This window comes from Somniosus microcephalus, chromosome 5, assembly GCF_052327205.1.
Source record: "Somniosus microcephalus isolate GS21.2 chromosome 5, FLI_Smic_1.0, whole genome shotgun sequence".
Taxonomy (NCBI): domain Eukaryota; kingdom Metazoa; phylum Chordata; class Chondrichthyes; order Squaliformes; family Somniosidae; genus Somniosus; species Somniosus microcephalus.
In genome coordinates this window covers 174,686,236-174,709,036 of record NC_140991.1, presented here as the reverse complement: position 1 = coordinate 174,709,036, position 22,801 = coordinate 174,686,236, and the positions used below count along the sequence as shown (strand labels likewise).

General features: G+C 48.7%; 1 protein-coding gene across 2 annotated transcripts in view; it reads right to left on the bottom strand.

Annotated features, from left to right (window-relative positions):
- Positions 1-22,801, bottom strand: part of LOC147117448 (ATP-dependent translocase ABCB1-like) — a 174,744-nt gene that overhangs the window by 9,578 nt on the left and 142,365 nt on the right. For both annotated transcript variants that reach the window (XM_085988444.1, XM_085988443.1), the window contains exons 21-22: positions 17,786-17,992; positions 3,184-3,330 (exon numbers count right to left, since the gene is read on the bottom strand). In XM_085988444.1, coding sequence (XP_085844570.1) covers positions 3,184-3,330; positions 17,786-17,992 — 354 coding nt within the window. The remainder of the gene's footprint in view (positions 1-3,183; positions 3,331-17,785; positions 17,993-22,801) is intronic.

Here is a 22,801-nt window from a genome sequence, read left to right as displayed (position 1 = left end):
TTGGCTTTCATTGCTAGGGGGATAGAATATAAAAATAGGGAGGTATTGCTTCAGTTGTACAAGGTATTGGTGAGACCGCACCTGGAATACTGCATACAGTTTTGGTGTCCATACGTAAGAAAAGACATACTTGCTCTTGAGTCAGTACAAAGAAGGTTCACTCGGTTAATCCCGGGGATGAGGGGATGGACATATGAGGAGAGGTTGAGTAGATTGGGACTCTACTCATTGGAGTTCAGAAGAATGAGAGGCGATCTTATTGAAACATATAAGATTGTGAAGGGGTTGGATCGGGTGGATGCGGGGAGGATGTTCCCGATGATGGGTGAAACTAGAACTAGGGGGCATAGTCTTAGAATAAGGGTCTGCTCTTTCAAAACTGAGATGAGGAGGAACTACTTCACTCAGAGGGTGGTAGGTCCATGGAATATGTTTCCTCAAAAAGCTGTAGAAGCTATATCATTACATAAATTTAAAACAGAGATAGACAGTTTCCTAGAAGTAAAGGGAATTAAGGGTTATGGGGAGCGGGCAGGAATTTGGACATGAGTCTAGGTTTGGATTGGACATGGCCGTGGGTAGCGGAGCGGGCCCAGGGGCCGTGTAGCCTGATCCTGCTCCTATTTCGTGTGTCTAATTCTGTTAGATTCAGGAGATGGTTCTGGGATAGTAGATTGGCGGTTAGGATCAGATCAGCCATGATCTTATTGAATGGCGGAGCAGGCTCGAGGGGCCGATTGGCCTACTCCTGCTCCTATTTCTTATGTTCTTATGTTCTTATGAGCATTATGCCATCTACTCTATGTTTTATTCTGCAGGAGCTGCAACTGGGGTGTCCGACCCTGGGTCACTCCCAACATTCTGCTGCTTCTCCTCTGCTCATGTCTCAATGAATGATTTTGAGAATACAGTATGGACAGGCAGGGTCAATGGCAAAATGAAGGACAGCAAACAGATAGGAAGAGCAGAAATCTACTTTTTGATTGTAATGAGGTTTCTCTGCACCGAGTTTGATGGAATTGGCATGCCTGTATTTTTCTATTACCGATCCACACTAAGGAAATTTACTCAATGTCAAGCTCAATCATTAAAAATGGCCATGATAAATTTTAGGAATAAATTCTCCTCATTAAATAAAACCTGCTGTGTTCAACTTTATTGAACCAATTTTATGGCCAAAATTGTGTGAATTAGGAGTATTTGCAGTTATGGAGAGAGAGATTCAGCACTCCCTTATTACTGCATTGAAGTTTCAGCCTAAAGTCCATACTCAAATCCTGCAGTGCGACTGAACCAATAACCTCCTGACTCAGAGATGAGAGTGCTAGTTGGTCGTAACTGGTGTTCGGTTTGCCAACTCTGGTTTGGACATATTGCTGGAGGTTTAATCACATGACCTCTTGCCTCCAACCGCCCTGTCCAGTCAAATAGAACTTTGTTCCCACCCCCAATATTTTTATAACTAATAAACAAAATGTTCAAAGAAAATGAAAAGAACACACAATTTAAATTAATAGTGCTATGATTTTTCTCGTGGGTTCTCGCAGCTGTGTCCAGAAGATTCATTTTTAATTCCTGGAGACGTGGGTTGGCAACCCTAACAAAATCTATTTTTCTAGCTACAATCCTGGTTATGATTTGTTACAGTCTTCTGTGCTGTCCAGAAATCTATAAGAATGCTATAATTAACTGCCCTGAGAATCTCCAGCAACTGAGTGCATTCCAATAAAAGAAACTTATCAGGTTTCAATCACCACTCCCAGTCGACACTAACATTCCCGAATGAGTAGGTATTTTTTTATTATGCAAATCTGGCATCACTGTACAAATCTTGTGGTTTACTGAGAACATTTTAGGTGAGAATATTTCTTTTGCGCAGGTTCCCTTGAGATTAACTACTTCCTTTGCTGTTTCTAATTTGGGGGCTGAGCGCAGATTGTTCTTTGTAAGGGACCTCTTCAGTCGAATGCAAATTTGCTTTTACATTGTGTGTGAACTGTACCAACGGCACTTTATTCCCAAATCTTGGGTATCAGTGCCAGCTGCAAGCTGAATGTGAAATTGTCGGGGCATGCTAAAACCAGCTGCTGAGACACACCACTTTTAAGCATGCTTCCTGTGCTGCCGGTTTTAGCAAGTTCCAGCAGTTTAACATTTGGCTGCACAAGACCAATGCTTCGGAATCCATTGGCACTAGTGAAGGTCTCACACAATGCAGATGTCGCCTCATCCATTAACTCGAATGCCGGATGACTGGCATCACAAACACCCTGCTGACACAATAGAAAAGCAGCTGGTATTAAATTTATCAAACAGGGTATTTAAGACTGCCATGTACCTACACCAACAACAACTTGCATTTATACAGTGCCGTTAATGTAGTAAAAATGTCCCAAAGCACTTCACAGAAGCGTTATCTGACAAAATTTGATAGCAAGCCACATAAAGAGATATTAAGCCAGGTGACCAAAAGCTTGGTCAGAGAGGTAGGTTTTAAGAAGCAATTTAAAGGAGGTAGAAAGGCAGAGAGTTTAGGGAGGGAATTCCAGAGCTTAAGGCCTAGGTAGCTGAAGGCACAACCACCAATGGGGGATGTGCAAGAGGCCAGAATTAGAGGAGCACAGAGATCTCGGAGGGTTGTAGGGCTGGAGGTTACGGAGACAGGGAGGGGCGAGGCCATGGAGGGATTTGAACACAAGGATGAGAATTTTTGCTGGACTGGGAGCCAATGTAGGTCCACAAGCACAGGGGTGATGGGTGAATGGACTTGGTGCAAATTAGGATATGGACAGCAGAGTTTTGGATGAGCTCAAGGTTATGAAGGATGGAAGGTGGGAGGCCGGCCAAGAGAGCATTGGAATAATTGAGTCTGGAGGTAACAAAGGTGTGGATGGGTGTTTGAGCAGCAGTCAGTCAGTCAGCTGATCAAAAATCAGATGTTGGAAATCTGAAACAGAAATGGAAAATGGTGGAAATGCTCAGCCGATCAGTCAACATCTGTGGAGCAAACAGATAAATTAGGACTTTAGGTGTAGACCTGACAAAGGGTCTACACCTGAAAATTAACTCATCTGTTCTCCACAGGTCTGACTGATCTGCTGAGTGTTTCCACAGTTTTCCATTTCTGTTTCACATTTCCAGTATCTGATTTTTTTTGCTTTTTCTTTAAGAATGAGATCTTACCTTTTCACTCTCTGTATCAAGTGCAGATGTTGCCTCATCTAGGAGTAGAATTTTTGGCTCCCGTATGAGAGCTCGTGCGATAGCTACTCGTTGCTTTTGTCCACCAGAAAGCTGAGTTCCTTTTTCCCCAACTCTAGTGTTGTAGTTCTAATTATGAAAAGAATCACAATAAAATGCTAGTCCAAAATGCAAACAAAATGCACAGTACTTGAGTAGATATCATGTGCTATTAAGCTTAAAATAAGTTTGATGGCACTCTTATTTCACCTAAGCTATTGTCACAAGGTAAAGGATCACTTTTGTACAAAAATAGAAATTGCATTTCCTGTTTTTATTTCAGATCTCCAGCAGATGCGACCATTTTAACCTCTGTTGCTTTAAAAACAAGCTTCCATCTTAAACTAACTCCTTATCTGAGAAAGGTCATATGTGATAAATCCAGAAAGTGGAACAAGGAACTCAAAGAGGCTAGATGTTAGAATTAACATGAGTACTTTATTAACAACTGGGAAACACATTTACAGACAGCCTGCATCAGCATCCTGGCATTCCACCTTGTGCTGACCTATACAGGAAGCAAACCTCTGACCTTAACAGGAAGCAGACCTCTGACCTTAGCAGCAGCATTGGCTACAGCACCACCTGGTGGATAACCTTAATCATAACATCCCAGATTACTATATCCCTCCCCCCTTAAGATTTCAGTATGAATTTCTTAACAAATAACCATTCCTGAGGGTCACATAAGGAGTCTCCATTCATCATGTTCCGTACTTGACGAATCTAACAGTTCAGTATCAATCTATCTGGTGGCTTGCGAGGCCTTTGTGAACGTCTAACAGTAAAGTCCCTGATTGTTTGTGGTGAAGCCACCAGCTGCTCCTGAGCAGTGCTCAGAGTATCTGACTCTGCAACGATGGTTTCCTCTTGACAAATAGGTTCCTGTGGAATTGTCTCTGTCCCTGGTGGTGGCACCACAGATGCACTTGGATAACTGGGGGCAACCCTGTCTTCAGTCATTGCATCTGGAACCTTCATTTCAATTTCCCCTTGTCTGGGAAGTATCTGATCTACATGTCTGCGTACTACCCTACAATCTCCCAACATGACCTTGTATGATACTGGACCTGTCATTGAATCGATGAAGCCAGGAATCCACTTTGGTCCATAACTGAAATTCCTGGTAAGGACTGCATCTCCTTCTCCAAAACTTCGGCTCTTTGTTCTTTTGTCATGGTTCTCTTTTTGTTTGTTTTGTCTGTTTTCCATTTTCCTTTTTAGGTCTGGGGGGACAAGTTCAAGAGTGGAGCATAGTCTACGACCTAATAACATCTCAGCAGGAGAGAGTCCTGTGGTGGATTGAGGTGTTATTCTGTAGCTGAACAGAACCCGTGACACTTTGGCTGCTAAACCCCCTTCTGCACTTTCTTTCATCATCTCCTTAAATGTTTGTATGGCTCTCTCCGCAAGTCCATTCGAGGACGGATGATATGGAGCCGAGGTCACCTGCACTATGCCATTTTTTCTCAAGAACTCTTTTGTCTCTGTACTCACAAAACAAGTGGCATTGTCACTCACCACGATCTCCGGTAGCCCTTGATTACTGAAGCTCCGACGCAGGCAGTCTATAGTAGTAGTGGCGGAAGCAGAATTTACAGGATAAACATCCATCCATTTGGAATGTGCATCAATGATTATGAGGAACATCTTCCCCATGAATGGACCCGCATAATCTAAGTGCAATCTTCTCCATGGTTTATCCGGCCACTCCCAGGGGTGGAGAGGAGCCGCTGCTGGTGCCTTCCGGTGTTCCTGACAAGTGCTGCATGTCTTGACTAGATTTTCTATCTCCTCATCTAGCTTTGGCCACCACAAGTAACTCCTAGCCAAGGCTTTCATACGCGAGACCCTAGGATGACACTGATGTAGTTGCTCTAGGATAGACTGTCGTGCTGGCTGTGGAATAATCACTCGTGGTCCCCACAACACGCAACCATCCTGCACACTCAGCTCTGTTTTCCTGACACTGTAGGGTGTGAAGTCAGCCCCTTCCGGATGCTGTGGCCATCCCCTCACCACATATTCTCGAACTCTAGACAGTACTGGATCTTTACCTGTCCATGTTCTTACTTGCTCTGCAGTCACAAGTGCCGTGTCAGTGTCCTCCAACATCAAAACTCTGTCCTCTGGAGCTGCACGGATAGGTGTGCCTGGCAGTGGAAGATGGCTCAAGGCATCTGCGTTCCCATGGTACTTGCCTGCCTTGTAGACGATGACATACTCATATGCCCTCAATGTCACTGCCCACCTCTGGATCCGGGGTGACACCATCTGTGGAACTGCTTTCATTTCATTGAAAAGAGAGAGAAGTGGTTTATGATCGGTGCATATGGTGAACTTCCTGCCATATATGTACTTTTGGAACCTCTGTAACCCAAACATTACTGCTAACCCCTCTTTGTCTAACTGGGAATAGTTTTTTTACGCTGGTGTTAGAGTTTGGGACATAAACCCTATTGGTCTTTCAGTTCCATCTTCCATGCAGTGTGAAAGAACTGCCCCCACCCCGTAAGGTGAAGCATCACAAGAGAGAATGATGTCTTTCTCTGCGTTGTAGTGAACCAGCACATCCGACGATAGCATCAGTTTCTTGGACTGTTCAAATGAAACCCCCTGCTCCTCTCCCCACTGCCACTGTGTCTCCTTGCGCAGTAGTTTGTGAAGAGGTGCTAACACTGTTGACAAGTTTGGTAAAAAACTGTTATAATAGTTCAGCAGTCCCAGGTAAGCTTTTAACTCAGCCACATTTGTAGGAGCAGGGGCATCCTGCAGTGCTTGTACCTTCTCCTTGAGTGGATGGAGCCTGGTGGCATCCACTCTGTGTCCCAGGAACACTGCCTCATTTCCCAGGAAAGTGCACTTACTCCTCTTGAGCCGGAACCCTGCCCTCTCCAATCTCTGTAGTACATCTCTGAGTGCTCAGATGCTCCTGGTCGGTGCTTCCCATCACCAGAATGTCATCCAGATAGATGGAAACATGTGGAATCCCTTGCAGTACACCTTCGATTGTCCTCTGGAAGATAGCTGAACTAGTTGAGACACCAAACGGTAAGTGGTTATATGTAAACAAGTCCTTGTGTGTATTTATGGTGACATACTTCTTTGATTCGTCATCCAGTGTAATCTGCAAGTAGGCATGACTCATATCCAACTTTGTGAATTTCTTTCCTCCAGCCAGGTTTGCAAAGAGATCCTCTGTTTTGGGAATAGGATACTGCTCTAGTTTGGACACCCGATTGACAGTCAATTTATAGTCTCCACAGAGTCTTACCAAATTGTCCGGTTTTAAAACAGGTACTATGGGAGCTGCCCATTCTGAACATTTCACCGGCTCCAGTATGTTCTCTCTCAATAGACGGTCAAGCTCAGCCTCTACCTTTGGCTTCATGGCATAAGGCACAGGTCGTTGTTTAAAAAACCTTGGCGGTGCCTCCTTGTCTACATAAATCTTAGCTGGGGGGCCATTAAATGTGCCAAGTTCCTCCTTGAACACACTCTCATGTTCACTCAACACTTCTTGCAAAGTCAACTGTTTGCCCGCATCTATTTGATGTACTGCTCCCCAGTCTAATTTAAGTTCTTTTATCCAGCCCCGACCTAACAGGTTTGGTCCGGTACTCAATACTATAACTACAGCTAGCTGTTCCACTGTGTCGCACAGTTACCTTAGCTGTACCTAATGTTGCTACTCGTTCACCTGTATATGTTTTAAGATGCAGAGAGCAAGGCTTTAACTCTGGAACTTTTGCACGGTTCCACAATTTTGAGTACTCTACCTTGTTCATTATGGTCATGCCGCACCCTGTATCCACTTCAAAGTTCACCTTAGAATCATTTACTGTCAGTTGCAATGTGATAGGAGCCACATTTGGAATGTTCTCCAACATGCTATACATTATGAACATGTCCTCTTCTTCATCAGCTTCCCCGCTGATGTGGTGTGCTCCATGTTTTTTCACTTCTCTCCCTTGGTTTTACTGTCCTCCCCCTTTTGGTTTGGATTCCTCCACAGGTGATTTCGCCCTGCAAGCTCGTTTTATGTGTCCTTGTTTCCCACACTTGTAGCACTTTTCCTCCAGGAACCAGCATTCACTCGCCAGGTGATCACCCTTGCATCCATAACATGCCTTCACATGCTCACATTGTGGTTTCTGACGCATATTCAACTTGTGCACAACAACCTGACCTGCAACTTGCGTAGCATTAGCCCTGTCTGAACCCTGTATTTCTTTTACATTTCGGTTCACTGTCTCTATGGCTTGAGCAAGTTCCAATGCTTTTTCATAAGTAAGCCCAGTCTCGGATAATAATCTACGCTGCATTCGGTTGTCCATAATTCTGCAAACTAGCCTATCTCGCAGCATTTCCTTCAGGTTGTTCCCATAATTGCAATCTTGTGCTAATTTACGCAGCACCGCTACATAGTCCATTACGCTCTCTTCCTCTTTCCTGTTCCTTGAATTAAACTTGAACCCGCTGTACAATCTCACGTGGCTTAGGGTTGAAATGTTCTTTTAGCAAGGCCACTAATTCAACAAATGATTTGTCTCCAGGCTTTTCAGGACTGAGCAGATTCTTCATCAAACTGTAGGTTTGGCTTCCCACTGAACTAAGCAGAATGGCCTTCCTTTTTCCGGCATCATTTATTTCATTTGCTTTGAAAAAATAACCCAACACTTCACAGTATTCTTCCCAGGTTTGTGCTTGAATATCAAAAGCAGAAACCGTTCCTACCGTGGCAGCCATGCTCTCTTCCAGCTTGTAGCTAACTTTAGCTCATGATTTTGTTGTTTAAACGTCCCGGCAGACTTTTCTTCTTTATGCAGGGTCCTTTAGTTGCCTCGTCGCCAAATGTGATAAATCCAGAAAGTGGAACAAGGAACTCAAAGAGGCTAGATGTTAGAATTAACACGAGTACTTTATTAACAACAGGCAAACACATTTACAGACAGCCTGCATCAGCATCCTGGCATTCCATCTTGTGCTGACCTATACAGGAAGCAAACCTCTGACCTTAGCAGCAGCATTGGCTACAGCACCACCTGGTGGATAACCTTGATCTTAGCATCCCAGATTACTATATCATACATGCCTTAGAGGCGGTGCAGCAAAGGTTCACCAGATTGATCCCTGGGATCATAGGGTTGTCCTATGAGGAGGGATTGAGTAGATTGGGGCTGTACTCTCTGGAGTTTAGAAGAAAGACAGGTGATCTCATTGAAACATGTAAAATTCTGAGGGGGATTGACAGGGTAGATGCTGAGAGGTTGTTTCCCCTGGCTGGAGAGTCTAGAACCAGGAAGCATAGTGAAGAGATTGCAAAGTCTCTGTTTGAAGAACAGACTCAGTCGAGAATACTTTTTGCGGACTTTATGGGCTGAGGGTGTTTTCCCTGCAGTGGGATCGCCCTGTGCAGATGCGTGGGGGACTGGTTTGTTAAAACTTCAGAGAACGCATGGCAGTTGCTGTGAAAAAAGAACTGTCAGTCATTCAGAATGTATGGGTTCGCCCGACAGTCCTGGAAAAAGGAAGGGGGCCATTGAACTTGAACTTATTAGAAAGCCACTGTAATATGCTAAAGCACTTCTCACCTCCATCTCAGAAGAAAAGCAAAACAATGAACCCACTAGCCTCTGCCAGCCGAAGAGGAGCCAGTTTTTCCCAACACAAAGACCGAAAGATATGTCCCAGACTTAGGGCCATTAATCCAATCACGGAATACTCATGGGTCCGATGATGACCCGCCACTGATTAAACAGCGGAGTGCATAGAAACAAAAGGATTTTAAAGATTGGCGGGAAAGATAGGGGTAGCCAGACTCCTATAAAGATATTATTTTCCACCATTCTCTCTCTCTCTCTCGCCTTCGCTCCACCAAGATCGACCTAACAAGAAGTACCAGAGGAAGGAGCTGCTGAGCAGAGCGATCGAGACCGACTGTGTATGGTGGTAAGCATAGTCTCGAGTGTCCCAAGCTGGTAACCAGATATCCCAGGCGAGCTGGGTGAGGTGTGAGGGGCTCAGAGTTTTCCTCAGAAGTGAAGTTTTTGGGCTACATCAGAATGCTGCTCATAGACTACAGCTCAGCATTCAACACTATCGTCCCCAACAAGCTGGCCACCAAACTCCAAACTCTTGGCCTGAACACTTCCCTCTGCAACTGGACCATGGACTTCCTAACAAACAGACCCCAGTCTGTCAAATTGGGTAGCCACACCTCCCCCCAGACCCTGAACACGGGGGCCCCACAAGGATGTGTGCTGAGCCCCCTCCTCTACTCCCTCTTCACCCATGACTGTGTGGCTGTTCATGGTTCCAACACCATCATCAAGTTTGCAGATGATACCACGGTAGTAGACCAGATCACCAACAACGATGAGTCAGCCTACAGGGAGGAGGTCCAGCATCTCGTGAAGTGGTGCGCCGATAACAACCTGGCCCTTAACATCAAGAAAACCAAAGAAATCATTGTGGACTTCAGGAAGTCTAAAGGCAGAAGTCACACCCCCATCCATATCAATGGGGCTGTGGTGGAAAGGGTGGACAGCTTTAAGTTCCTCGGAGTCCACATCACGGAAGACCTCTCCTGGTCCCTCAATACCTCCTCTCTGGGAAGAAGGCACAGCAGCGCCTTTATTTCCTAAGGAGGCTGAAGGGATGTAACCTGTCACCCGTGATCCTCTCTAACTTTTACCGCTGCACAATAGAGAGCATCCTGACAAACTGTATCACAGTATGGTATGGCAGCTGTAGCTACTATGACCGGAAAGCCCTGCAGCGGGTAGTCAAAACTGCCCAACGCATTACCGGCACCCGGCTACCGACCATAGAGCACATATACCAGAAACGCTGTTTACGGAGGTCACGGTCCATCATCAAAGACCCTACCCACCCCAGCCACAGTCTGTTCGCCCTCCTGCCATCTGGGAGACGCTACAGATGCATTCGCACCCGTACGACCAGATTTAGGAACAGCTTCTTTCCCAGGGCTGTCATCCTACTGAACTCCACAAATAAACCCTAAAGCCTGCACATCTGCCAATGCACTTTATTATGGTTATGTTTATGTTAATGTATTACAAGCCAAATGTATGTTGAATGTTTAAATGTCTTAATCTAAATGTACACTCTCGGGAGCCGCAAGCCTACATTTCGTTGTACTGCACTTGTGCACTAACAATGACAATAAAAGTTGATTTGATTTGATTTGATTTGGGTGGGAGCTTCGTTTGGTTTGGCCAGGCGAAGGGGCTTATGCGACTGGGTAATTCGTTGGCAGGGGTGGAGTTTGAGTCCACCATAGCAACAAGGGAATTACTGCATGTTATAGTCCCCAGTTGTGTACTGTATGTATGTTGTTTGTAACCTGGATTTTATTCTCCACAGAGACAGTGATTTTGTTTAGTAGTGCATATTTTAGCCAGTGTATGTTAGACCAAATAAATATAAGTTTGATTTTTCACCAAAGCATTCCTGTCCGTGACTTATTCCATTTACACTCTGAATAAAAATTCCCGGGTATAGCACTTTCGTAAGGCGGGGGCAATTTGAACCGTCCGTCTAGCAATTGGGCTAGGATCAAAAACCGCTTACAATAGTCTTAGGATAGGGGTCAACCATTTAAGACTGAGATGAGGAGGAATTTCTTCACTCAGAGGATTGTGAATCTTTAGAATTCTCTACCCCAAAGCGCTGTGGATGCTGAGTCATTGGTGAGATGGTGAGATGGATAGATTTTTGGACTCCAGGGGAATCAAGCGATAGGGGATCAGGTGGAAAAGTGGCATTGAGGTTCAAAGATCAGCCATGATCGTATTGAATGGCAGAGCAGGCTCGAAGGGCCAAATGACCTACTCCTGCTCCTAATTCTTATGTGCTTAGAACTGGTCCTGAGTTGCTTTTGCCTGATGTTTAATAGCACAAATATTGGAAGCAGCCCAAACATACCTGTTAGGCTAAAAATTTGATTAGGCACGAAAACGGGCATGGGGATCACAATGAGTGATTGGCCCGTGCCTGTTCAAAGTAATTCAAAGTCGTGCTGCCTGCTAATTACCGGCAATGCTGCATTCAGCCCAGCGCTGAACATGCTGCTGAGTTTGAAGTTTGTGCGAGGCTAGCTCTATTTAAAGCTGGCCTCCACATCTAAAAGGCAGTCTGCACCACTTAAAGGTGAGGTGCTTTCTGCATTCAGCAGCTGCTGGAACTGCTTGTGAAGGCAACTGTGAATGAATAATGGCTCAACAGAGCAGAGAAAGGGCACTAAGGTTCTCGGACGCAGCACTAGAGGCCTTAGTGGAGGGGGTAGAAAGGAGGAGACAGGTTCTTTACCCGCAGGAGGCCAGGAGGCCCTCTGGACACACAGTGAGAATGCAGTGGGAGCATATAGCCAAAGTGGTCGCTGCCTACAGTCTTGCTCGGAGGATCTGGATCCAGTGCTGAAAAATATTCAATGACCTCACACAAGTGATCAAGGTCAGTGAATGCATCTTCAAATGGTGTCTCTCACCAACTGCACATCTAGCCTCACACACGGCTCAATGCACCACACACCCACCACTAACCTACCAACAATCTCTATCAATCATGACTCAAACCTTACATTCATAGCTTCACCTCATCCACACACACACTTACCACTGCTGCAAGCCTCACACCCACATCTCACACCTTGCACACACTGCCAGCTATTCAACCATGACAAGCACATCACCCAAACACATTGCACCACACTCACCGACACACTTCCCTCTCTCTTGCAGGACAAGTGTAAGAATAAAAATATATGTTTTATGTGTGTGATGGACTCGAGACTATTAATATAAGATAAAGATAAATTTGATGTGTATAGATCTCCCCTGGGTAAGGCAACGACGCAAAACTTAAAGGAAACCTGCATAACAGGATAACGCCCCACAGAGGCAACATTGAAACTCAAGAGCCCCTAAAAGGTGTCAACAAACAATTAACTTAAGCAAGAAATGGCACCAGCCACTGCAGACAGACACATGTTCAAAGGAAAGCCAATCAAGAACTGCCAGAATCTAAGACCCAATCGTGGCATCTTAAGAATTTAAAGACAATGGACTTTAAAAAGATATAAAACAAGGAACCAAAGGCTCTCTCTCTCTCGACGACCACATGGAAGAACAAGAAGACCTCCCTCTGCAGACCAGACCAAGAAGCAAGGAAAAAGGCCACATGCATTGCCTAACTCAGGGAAGTACTAGTCTGTGTAAATCTAACCCATTACCTTACGAGTTGTAATCAAGTAGAGTCATAGGATACCAGTAGGCTATTGTTTTGATGTGCATGAGTGTGTGTATTTAATAAACTTGCATGAGTTTGTGTGTTTAATAAACTTATTCCAAATTGTTTCAAAAGAATTGGTCTTGCTGTCAATTTAATGCCGGTCGAAATAAAAACCTTACACAAGCTGGGTCATAAACAAAGGCAGCAGCAGCAAACCAGCGGGGAATGGGCACGCCTACATATCCTTACCCAGCTAGAGGAGATGGTACTCAACATTATTGGAGGGGCCGTCACTGAGGCTGCGGTGAGCGGCGAGGCTGAAACCATTGAAGAGGAGAGCAGCCAGAGCAACGGGAAAGGGTAGTGCAGGTGCCAGCTCCCCAGACGGGGAGGTCACTCACAAGTTCTGCTGCAGAGGACTTAGATGAGGACGGCCTACAGAAGGAGGGTGATGGACATGCACACAGAAATACTTGGTGCATTGGCAGGCCTCCAGCGAGCCTATTGTTACTGTCAAGGAGCATGGAGGAGTCCGGCAGCAGCTTTGCACAGGGCTTTGCGCAGAGCTTGGAGCCCATCATTTTCAGGATGGAAGTGATGGGCAACTCCAGTAGCGCACTTGTGGACCCAACCATGATGCAGGGTCTGATGGGTGATGTCTCATTGCAGCACGAGCGGAAGCGACCCAATATCTGAGTGCTACAGTGAAAGCTCAGACCTCTGTCATGCAAGCTCAGACTGTTCTCATGCCACGCAAGCTCAGACTTCTGCCATTGTGGCTGCATTCACCAGTGTGGAAAGGGGCTTGCAGGGTGTCACAGCAGACCAGCAATCTATCCTCCAACATATTACTTGGATTGCTGAGGCGCCGCCCCCGGGGAGTAGCAGTGGCTGTTTTCTGTGTGCCTTTGCCTGTTCTAGTAGCTGCAGCATGCCTGGTGGAAGGCTGTTGACTTTCAGTGGGTGAGACTGGAGCTGGCCTTGCAGGACAACCTTGAGCAACTCTGGGTCTAGAAGGCCTGGCTGCAGACTGCACCATCTCAGCATAGGCAGCAGTAGTCTGGGCTGGCTGACAGGCAACAGCAAGGGCTCTGGCGGAGTGGCAGTGGTGAGAGAATGAATGCTGTCATCTCTCAAGAGGAGCCTTCCACCAGCCATGCTGCAGCTACTGGGGAAGAACTTCGTAGGTGCACGAGAACAGGCAAAGACACACAGAAAACAAGCACTAATGGAATACACGAGGGTGAGTAGTTGGCTTTGTTATGTAATATTGGATTGATTGATTTATAAATTTGGTTTGGAATGTTGGTTTTGCAGTGGCTTTCATTTCAGCATTGTTTCCAAGAGGATGCTGTTCTGTGACAGAGTGATGGTAAGGTGGGGAAGTGTTGCGCAATGGAGATCTGGGGTTTCATTCAGGGGAACCGGAGTCTGATGATGCCCTCATGGACAGTCTGTCCGGGCTGCTTGCTCTCTTCCTCCTCCTCCTCATGAGGTGGTTGCAGAACCCATGGTGGCAAGTGCTGCGCCTTCACGATGACCAAGTTGTGGAGGATGCAGCAGACCATGACGAATTGGGACACCCATTCTGGCGAGTACTGGAGGGCTCCTCCCGAGCGGTCAAGGCAGCGAAACCATTGCTTCAGCACCCTGATGGTCTGCTTGATGATGTTCCTCATGGCAGCATGGCTCTCATTATATGAGTGCTGGCCACGAGTGGTGGTGGTGAAGGGGAGTCATCAGCCAGGTGTAGAGCAGATAGCCTTTGTCTCTGAGCAGCCACCCTCGGGTTCGACGTGGTGAGTGGAAGATTGCTGGCACTGCAAACTGGCACAGGATGAACACATCATGACTGCTGCCAGGATAGCAGACATTCACCAGCATGATGTGCTGGGCATGATCGCATACAACCTGCACATTAAGTAAGTGGTACACTGTGCGGTTACTGTACATCTCACCATTGAAATGTGGTACCCGCAAAGTCGTGTGTGTGCAGTCGATGGCACCTTACACCATGAGGAAGCGCGATATTCTTGCAAAGCCACGTGCACGCTCCACCTGCTTCTCTCAACAAAGTCCCCTCTCCTAGTCTACAGAGCCCCTATGATCTCCTGGATGCAGCAATAGACGGCAACTGCGACACGTTTGCTATGTCGCCTGTTCCAGCCTGAAAAAATCCGCTGGCAAAAAAAAATCAGGGCCACGGTCACCTTGAGCACCACTGGTAGTGGTGGCGTCGCCCTGCTCTGAGGCTGCAGGTCTGGTTCCAAGAGGTGGCAGAGAGGAGCCGCCGAAACACTGCTCCTGGCTTAGGGGCAGGTAGGACAAGTGCTCCCTGAAGACCCATGGTGGGTAAGGCCTCCTGCTGAGAGTCCTCCTCCTCCTCTTCACTCAGCGAACAGCTTGACTTCTTTTCTGCCTCTGCTTCATCTCCCTGTCATGCTGCAGCCCAAGGGAGACTGCAACTAGAGCCCCCAGGACTGGGAGCAAGCGTTATACTCAGAGGGCTTCGAGTAGCAGCCAATGTCTTCCCAAAGTCCAGCAGCACTCCCTTCACACTTTAACAACTTTTGAAATCTCTTACAGCAACCCAGTACTCCTACAAACTCTGCAAGATCCAGACCAAAAGCAATAAGCAACTTAGCTGCCAGTTGGATGTATCCCTTCAATTAGAGCTGGTGGAGGTGGGGATGGGGAGGGTCTCACGTGTAGCAGAACACATGTTCACCTGTGCGTGTTTAGGAGATGATGTTGAATGGAGCGGCGACGGCGAAAATGACAGGTCTTGCGCCAAATCAACATTACACGCTGACTGACATCACAATCTGTCTGCTCTGCATACTGGCGGCGCACAAACGTACCTCCCAAGCTATCACCCTAACCAAGATGACGAACAGCGTGGGCCACGCCAGAAGTGTGCAGAGGCGAGGTGGAAGCCATTTAAAAAAAAAAAAAAAAAAAGGGCCAATAGTACCGGCGCTATGGAGTTGAATTTCGCGTCTCTTACCTTTTAAGGGCTGTAGTTTAGTCATGCTAATGTTTTGGAAAAATCATGGATTGTCATGGTAAAAAGACCAAATGTTTTTGAATTAATCATAGCAAACTATGAAACATCAGTGGGAGGGCTGGCTCTATCATCTGTTCACAGCTATCAGCACCTTACAACACCATGGCTGCAGAGCTTTCTGCTGGGCAAAAGAAAGTCAGATGTGCAGACCAAACATAGATTGGGTGACCGCTTTGCAGAATAAATTCGTTCAGTCCGTAAGGGTGACCCCGAGCTTCCGGTCGCCTGTCACTTTAATTCTCCGCTCCACTCCCACTCTGACCTCTGTCCTCGGACTCTTACACTGTTCCAACGAAGTTCAAAGTAAGCTCGAGGAACAGCACCTCATCTTTCGATTAGGCACTTTACAGCCTTCTGGACTCAACATCGAGTTCAACAATTTCAGACCATAACCTCTGCCCCTATCATTTTTTTCTCTCTCTCATATGGCAGCTGTTGATCATCCTGCCATTGCCATTTACACTTCATCTAGAGTCATCTTTTGTTTCATAACTTGTCCCATTACCATCTCCTTTTGCCTTGCACCATCTTCCCTTTTGTCTTTTAATCTCTCCTGCCTTCCATCCTATCACAGACCTTCCCTTTTGTTCTTTCCTCCCCTCACCCCTCTCCCTGCCCCTAGACTGGCTTAAAAACCTGTTACATCTCCAACTTTTTCCAGTTCTGATGAAGGGTCATCTACCTGAAACGTTAACTCTGTTTCTCTCTCTACAGATGCTGCCTGACATGCTGAGTGTTTCCAGCATTTTCTGTTTTTATTACTGCACATGCATGTTTACGTCTTCTGTATTGAGAATGCAGCTGGAATACATGAGCAGTTTTTAAACTTGGTTTGACATTGCATTGGAGTTATACTCTGACAGTGCTCACCTCCAGAGTCAGGTTAGGTCTTGACTGAAGCTATACTGTTACTTTTGTGTGGCACAAACTTTTGTTTAAAATTTAAAAATTTGTACCATATAAACTAATGGCATGATATGGCAAAAGAATTTAAGCATGCTGTTTTAGACCATTTCTCCCAGCGCTGGAGAATAACATGCATTATATGAAATGATAGACGCATTTTGTTGTCCTGATAACTGCAATGGACTCTATCAGCAAATGGAGACGTGCAATGATGTGATTGGTGATGTGACAGTTATCACGATGGGCCGTATTTTGCGACTCCTACGGGTGGGTACGAGGTGTGTACTCGCCCGTAGGGGCCACGCAGGTTCCGGGCTTAGGCATGCGAAGCGCATGCGCTGAAGCCCGGCACTTGCGATCTGTCAAGAATTCTCTTGACAGATCCTCTACATCCCCAGGAGATGGGCCTCTGCGGGTGGAGATTTGCACAACTTCCGCATTCAAAAAATTTAATTTGTTTAAAATAGTTAATTAAATGACATTTTAATTAATTTTAAATATGTAATTTTTTAAACCATTTATTTCTTGTGTTGGTTTATTTTTTAAGTAATCCCCATTCATATTTATTGGAGTTCCGTACATACGGAACTCCAATAAGTATGAATGGGGATTCCCTTCTTTTATTGGTTGGGCCCATGATCTCCCATGCCACCAGGTACATTTATAGATTTTTAGCAGGTCGGAGGCATCTGCCAGTGGGAAGTCTCCGATCGCAAATGTTGGCCCGTAGCCGATCAAGTCTATGGTAAAATATGGTTTTAAGTTGAAAAAAAATCAAATGACCCCATGAAACTGCATTATTATAGAACTGCAGCTGATACCACATCTGCTGCAGTAGAGCCTTTCATGGTGGCTAATTTGGTGGTTGTAATACTAGGCTTTTGGCGCAGGCTTCTGCTAGCTGTTCCATGATCTAAGCTTGCTGGAGAATGTCCCAAAGGGACAAAAATATCCCTTTAACACTAAAATGATGCTTCAAAAAAAGAAACAGAATAAAGCTTTGGCACATTACAAATCTAGAGTATAGGTGCTGCATTAGCATCAATGCATAGTGCTTTATAAAATAGGGGGGAATAAAGCAAGGATCAACATTTTTATTTTACATTATTATTACGATTCACGTCTTTCCACTTTCAAATCTTATCAATGAAATTTCTGAAGTTTTTCAGCTAAGATATTTTACTGTCACCATTATTGGATTTTGTATCCGTGGTGTTGAATGTTGATTCACACACCAACTGCAGAGTTAATCAATGTGTGTACACCACTGTAAAATCCTCATTATTATTATTGCTGTTAGATAATGGATAAACTTACATCAGGGAGTTGTTCAATAAAAGAGTGAACATTTGCTGCTTTTGCTGCCTTCTCGATTTCCTCCTGTGACACAGTCCTGCTGTTGTCACCATAGGCGATATTCTCAGCAATGCTGCAATTGAAGAGCACAGGCTCCTGGGATACAATTCCAATTTGGGATCGAAGCCATTGGATGTTCATGTTTCTGACATCAACTCCATCTAGAAGCTACAATTAAAATAAATGTTAATTGTTTGTAAGCCTATAATGTAGGTGATCCACATATTTATACAAGTATTTGCATGAGTATGAGTAATGAACTGCTTTTTTTGTTTGTATATATAATAGTGTGGCGACACGCCACCACTGGACATAATCCGCTCACGGTGGCACAGACAGTCTAAGCAGAAGCCCCCAGCTGGGGGCCCTTTCCTCCAGCAACTTGTTTCCCGCAGGGACAGGCTGCCAGGAGCACTTCCTGTCTGGGAAGTATTTAAGTGGATGCGCGGGCTTTTCTAGTTCCTGTTTGTCATGTGGTAGGAATAAAGCAGTTGTGTTTTCAATAGCTCTGGTCTCAACTCCCACGTTTGCCGCGGTATCTCAACACTGGTGACCCCGACGCTCAGGACGAATCCTAAGCTAGCATGGCGGATACAAACGCAGTCACGGTTAAATTACCAGACTTTTGGGAGAACCTCGCCGAAGCCTGGTTCGTTCAAGCTGAGTCCAGATTCCGGCTGAAAGGCATTACAGTCGACGCCATGAAGTACGACTACCTCGTCGCCTCGCTCACCTACGCTACAGTCCCCAAGGTTTGGGCAGCGCTGCAGAATCCACCAACGGATGGCAAGTACGAACATCTGAAGGCTGCGCTACTTAAAAAATTTCAAACGTCCTCTTACCAGCGCCACTGCCAACTCCTGGACCTCCCCGGCCTTGGTGACGCTTCACCATCAGACCTGCTTTCCCACATGCTGTCCCTCTCAGACGACAAAAATCCCGGCGCCCTTTTTCGCACGCTTTTCATTCGGCAGCTCCCCGCCAGCATCCGCCCGCTCATTGTGGAGTCTGACTCCACGGACCTGAATGATATAGCCGAAAAGGCCGACCGGCTGCTCTCTGCACAGGCCGCTCGCGACGTCGCGCCCGACCTCACGGCAACGACCACGCGGTCTTCCCGGGCCGCTAGGCCCGACCGCCCTACCACTCCAGGTCACTGCTACTACCACACCCGTTTTGGCGCTAGGGCTCAACGCTGCACGCCACCGTGTACCTTCAAACCCCCCCCCCCGCACCGGCCCCCGCGATGGCCGTGGGGCAGAAGGAGCCCCTACTGTACGTCACTGACGACAGAACCAACCGCCGATTTCTGTGCGACACAGGGGCCCAGCACAGCATCACCCCCGCCTCCGCCCTCGAGATCCAACGCGGCACACGGGGTATCACACTGGCTGCAGCCAACGGCTCTGAAATCCGCATATATGGCACCCGCATGGTCACGCTCGATCTCGCGGGCCGCCGCTACCGCTGGGAGTTCCTCACAGCCAAGGTCCTCTGCCCACTCATCGGCGCCGACTTCCTACGCACCCACGGCCTCCTTGTCGACATTCCGAGGCACCGCCTCGTCGACATCAACACTATGGCCCCCATCCCCGGCGCCTTTACCCCGGCCCGTTCGGCCGGCCTGACGACCTACTGCCTCGCCAGAGCCACGGACGACTACTCGGCACTCCTAGCTGAGTTTCCCGCCCTCACTAACCCAACCTTTTCGGCCAAAGCCGCCAAGCACGGTGTGGAACACTATATCCCCACCACCGGCCCCCCGGTTTCTGCCCACGCCCGCAGACTCAACCCGGCCAAGCTGGAAATCGCGCGGGCCGAGTTCACCACCATGGAACAACTCGGCATCATCCGCCGCTCCAGCAGCCCTTGGGCCTCGCCCCTCCACATCGCCCCCAAGCCCGGCGGAGGCTGGCGCCCTTGCGGGGACTACCGCCGCCTCAACGACGCCACCACCCCCAATCGATACCCGGTGCCACACATCCAGGACTTCTCGGCCCGACTGGCCGGACGAACCGTCTTTTCCAAAGTCGACCTGGTGCGCGGTTACCACCAAGTCCCCGTACACCCCGCGGACATCCCCAAAACGGCCGTCATCACCCCATTCGGCCTGTTCGAGTTCCTGAGGATGCCCTTCGGCCTCAAGAATGCAGCACAGGCTTTCCAGCGCCTTATGGACTCAGTCCTCCGGGACCTGAACTTCCTATTCGTCTATCTAGACGACATTCTCGTGGCCAGCTCCTCCAAACAGGAACACCTCGAACACCTTCGCATCCTGTTCGGGCGCCTAGCCCAACACGGGCTCATCCTCAGCCCGGCGAAGTGCCAATTCGGCCTAACCGAGATCGATTTTCTCGGTCACCACATCACCCCTGCTGGGGCCGTCCCCCTGCCCAACAAGGTGCAGGCCGTCCAGCAATTCCCCCGCCCCACAACCATCAAGGGCCTCCAGGAGTTCCTCGGGATGGTGAACTTCTACAACAGGTTCATCCCCAGAGCCGCAGCCCTCATGAAGCCCCTATACGACTCCCTCCGAGGAAAATCCGGCAAGATGGACGTAGCCTGGACCACTGACACGGCAGCCGCCTTCGACGCCACCAAAAATGCGCTCGCCGACGCCACTCTGCTCGCGCACCCGAGGGCCGATGCCCGGGTCGCGCTCACCACCGACGCCTCCGACCACGCGGTCGGGGCTGTGTTCGAGCAGTGGGTCAATGGCGCGTGGCAGCCACTTGCCTTCTACAGCCGCCAACTGCGCCCCCCGGAGGTCAAATACTCCACTTTCGACCGCGAGCTTCTCGCACTCCACCTGTCGGTCCGCCATTTCAGGTTCCTCCTGGAAGGCCGCCCCTTCACCGCGTATGTGGACCACAAGCCACTCACATACGCGATGGCCAAGCACACCGAACCCTGGTCCGCTAGGCAGCAATGCCAGCTCGCGGCCGTCTCCGAGTTTACTACGGACATTCAGCACGTCTCCGGTAGAGACAACGTGGTCGCTGACTGCCTTTCCCGTCCCGCCGTCTGTGCGAATCACCTCGCGGTCGACTACGCACAACTAGCAGCGGCCCAGCTCACGGACCCAGACCTCCTCTCGGCGGCTACCAGCCTGCCAGGGCTACGCCTAGCCAAGGTCGCGCACGGGCCCGAAGCCACGGCAGTCACGTGCGACATCTCACTCGGCCAACCCAGGCCGGTCGTCCTTGAGACCTGGCGCCGCCGCGTCTTCGACGCGCTCCACGGGCTCTCTCACCCGGGTTCCCGCGCATCCGTCAAACTCCTCTCCAAGCGCTTCGTCTGGCGTGGCCTCAGCAGAGATGTTCGGACTTGGGCCACCTCCTGCCTCGCCTACCAACGGGCTAAGGTACAGCTGCACACCAAAGCACCCCTGGGAGACTTCGAGGTACCCAGCCGCCGCTTCGACCACGTACACGTCGACATCGTCGGTCCCCTGCCGCCATCGCAAGGCCAAACTTATCTCCTCACGATGGTCGACCGCTACACACGCTGGCCTGAGGCAGTGCCGCTGACCTCCACCACCACAGCCGACATCGCCAGGGCGTTCGTTAACACCTGGGTTGCGAGGTTCGGCGTACCGGCCGACATAACCTCCGACAGAGGCGCCCAGTTCACCTCCGAACTCTGGACGGCCACAGCACGCAACCTCGGGGTGACGCTCCACCGCACCACGGCGTACCACCCGCAGGCCAACGGACTTTGTGAACGCTTCCACAGGTCACTCAAGGCCTCACTCCGCGCCGGCCTGCAGGACAGTACCTGGACTGACCGCCTACCGTGGGTGCTACTCGGCCTACGCACCGTGGTCAAGGAAGACCTCCAGTCCTCGGCAGCGGAGTTAGTCTATGGACAACCGCTGCGCGTCCCAGGCGAATTCCTTCCGGAGCCTACCAAGCCTTGGTCGGCCGAACAGCAGCGGCTCAACTCTTTCTCTTCCGCTCAGCAGTTCGCCCCACTTCCGGTCAACTGACACGGCGAACTCGCACCTCACGTCCCGCCAAATTTACAGCAGGCGCGCTTCGTCTTCGTGCGACACGACGCACACCGCGGGCCCCTGCGACCCCCATACGAGGTACTACAAACCGGGGACAAGGTCTTCAAGCTGCGACTTGGCGACAGGGTCGAGACAGTCTCCATCGACCGGCTCAAACCAGCACACACAGAACCAGGGGAACAGGTCCCCGTGGCCCAGCCTCCAACTAGAGGCCGTCCCCCCGGCAAGCCAGCACAGCCGGCGGCGAACCGCCCGACCCAACCAACCAGACCGGCGACCACTCAGAGCCGCTGCGGCAGAACCATTAGACCACCGTCACGACTCGTCCACTCCTCCTAAGCGGATTCTGGGGGGAGCTCTGTGGCGACACGCCACCACTGGACATAATCCGCTCACGGCGGCACAGACAGTCTAAGCAGAAGCCCCCAGCCGGGGGCCCTTTCCTCCAGCAACTTGTTTCCCGCAGGGACAGGCTGCCGGGAGCACTTCCTGTCTGGGAAGTATTTAAGTGGATGCGCGGGCTTTTCTAGTTCCTGTTTGTCATGTGGTAGGAATAAAGCAGTTGTGTTTTCAATAGCTCTGGTCTCGACTCCCACGTTTGCCGTGGTATCTCAACAATAGTAAAATAATTTCCTGGTTCTACCCCCTCAGTTAGATTACAAATAAATTATGCTTTGCTCTTATCATAGTGAGAATCAACATGTATGAATAGTTTTAAAGGGGACAGCAAGATTGGAATCACTTAGTGCTGCTGTTAGTGTTCTGAACTAGATAATGGCTGGAACTTTGTGGCGGAAGGTGGGTTGGGGCGGTTCCGAGGCGGTCGGGAAACCCGGGAGGCTGGGTTTCCAACAGGCCCTGCCGACTTTAACGGTAGGGCCTGATTTACATATGAGGCCTCGGTTTCCCACCCGCAGCCAGCAGATTAGGCAGACTTTCAGCTGAAAAGAGAAGGGAGGGAGGAT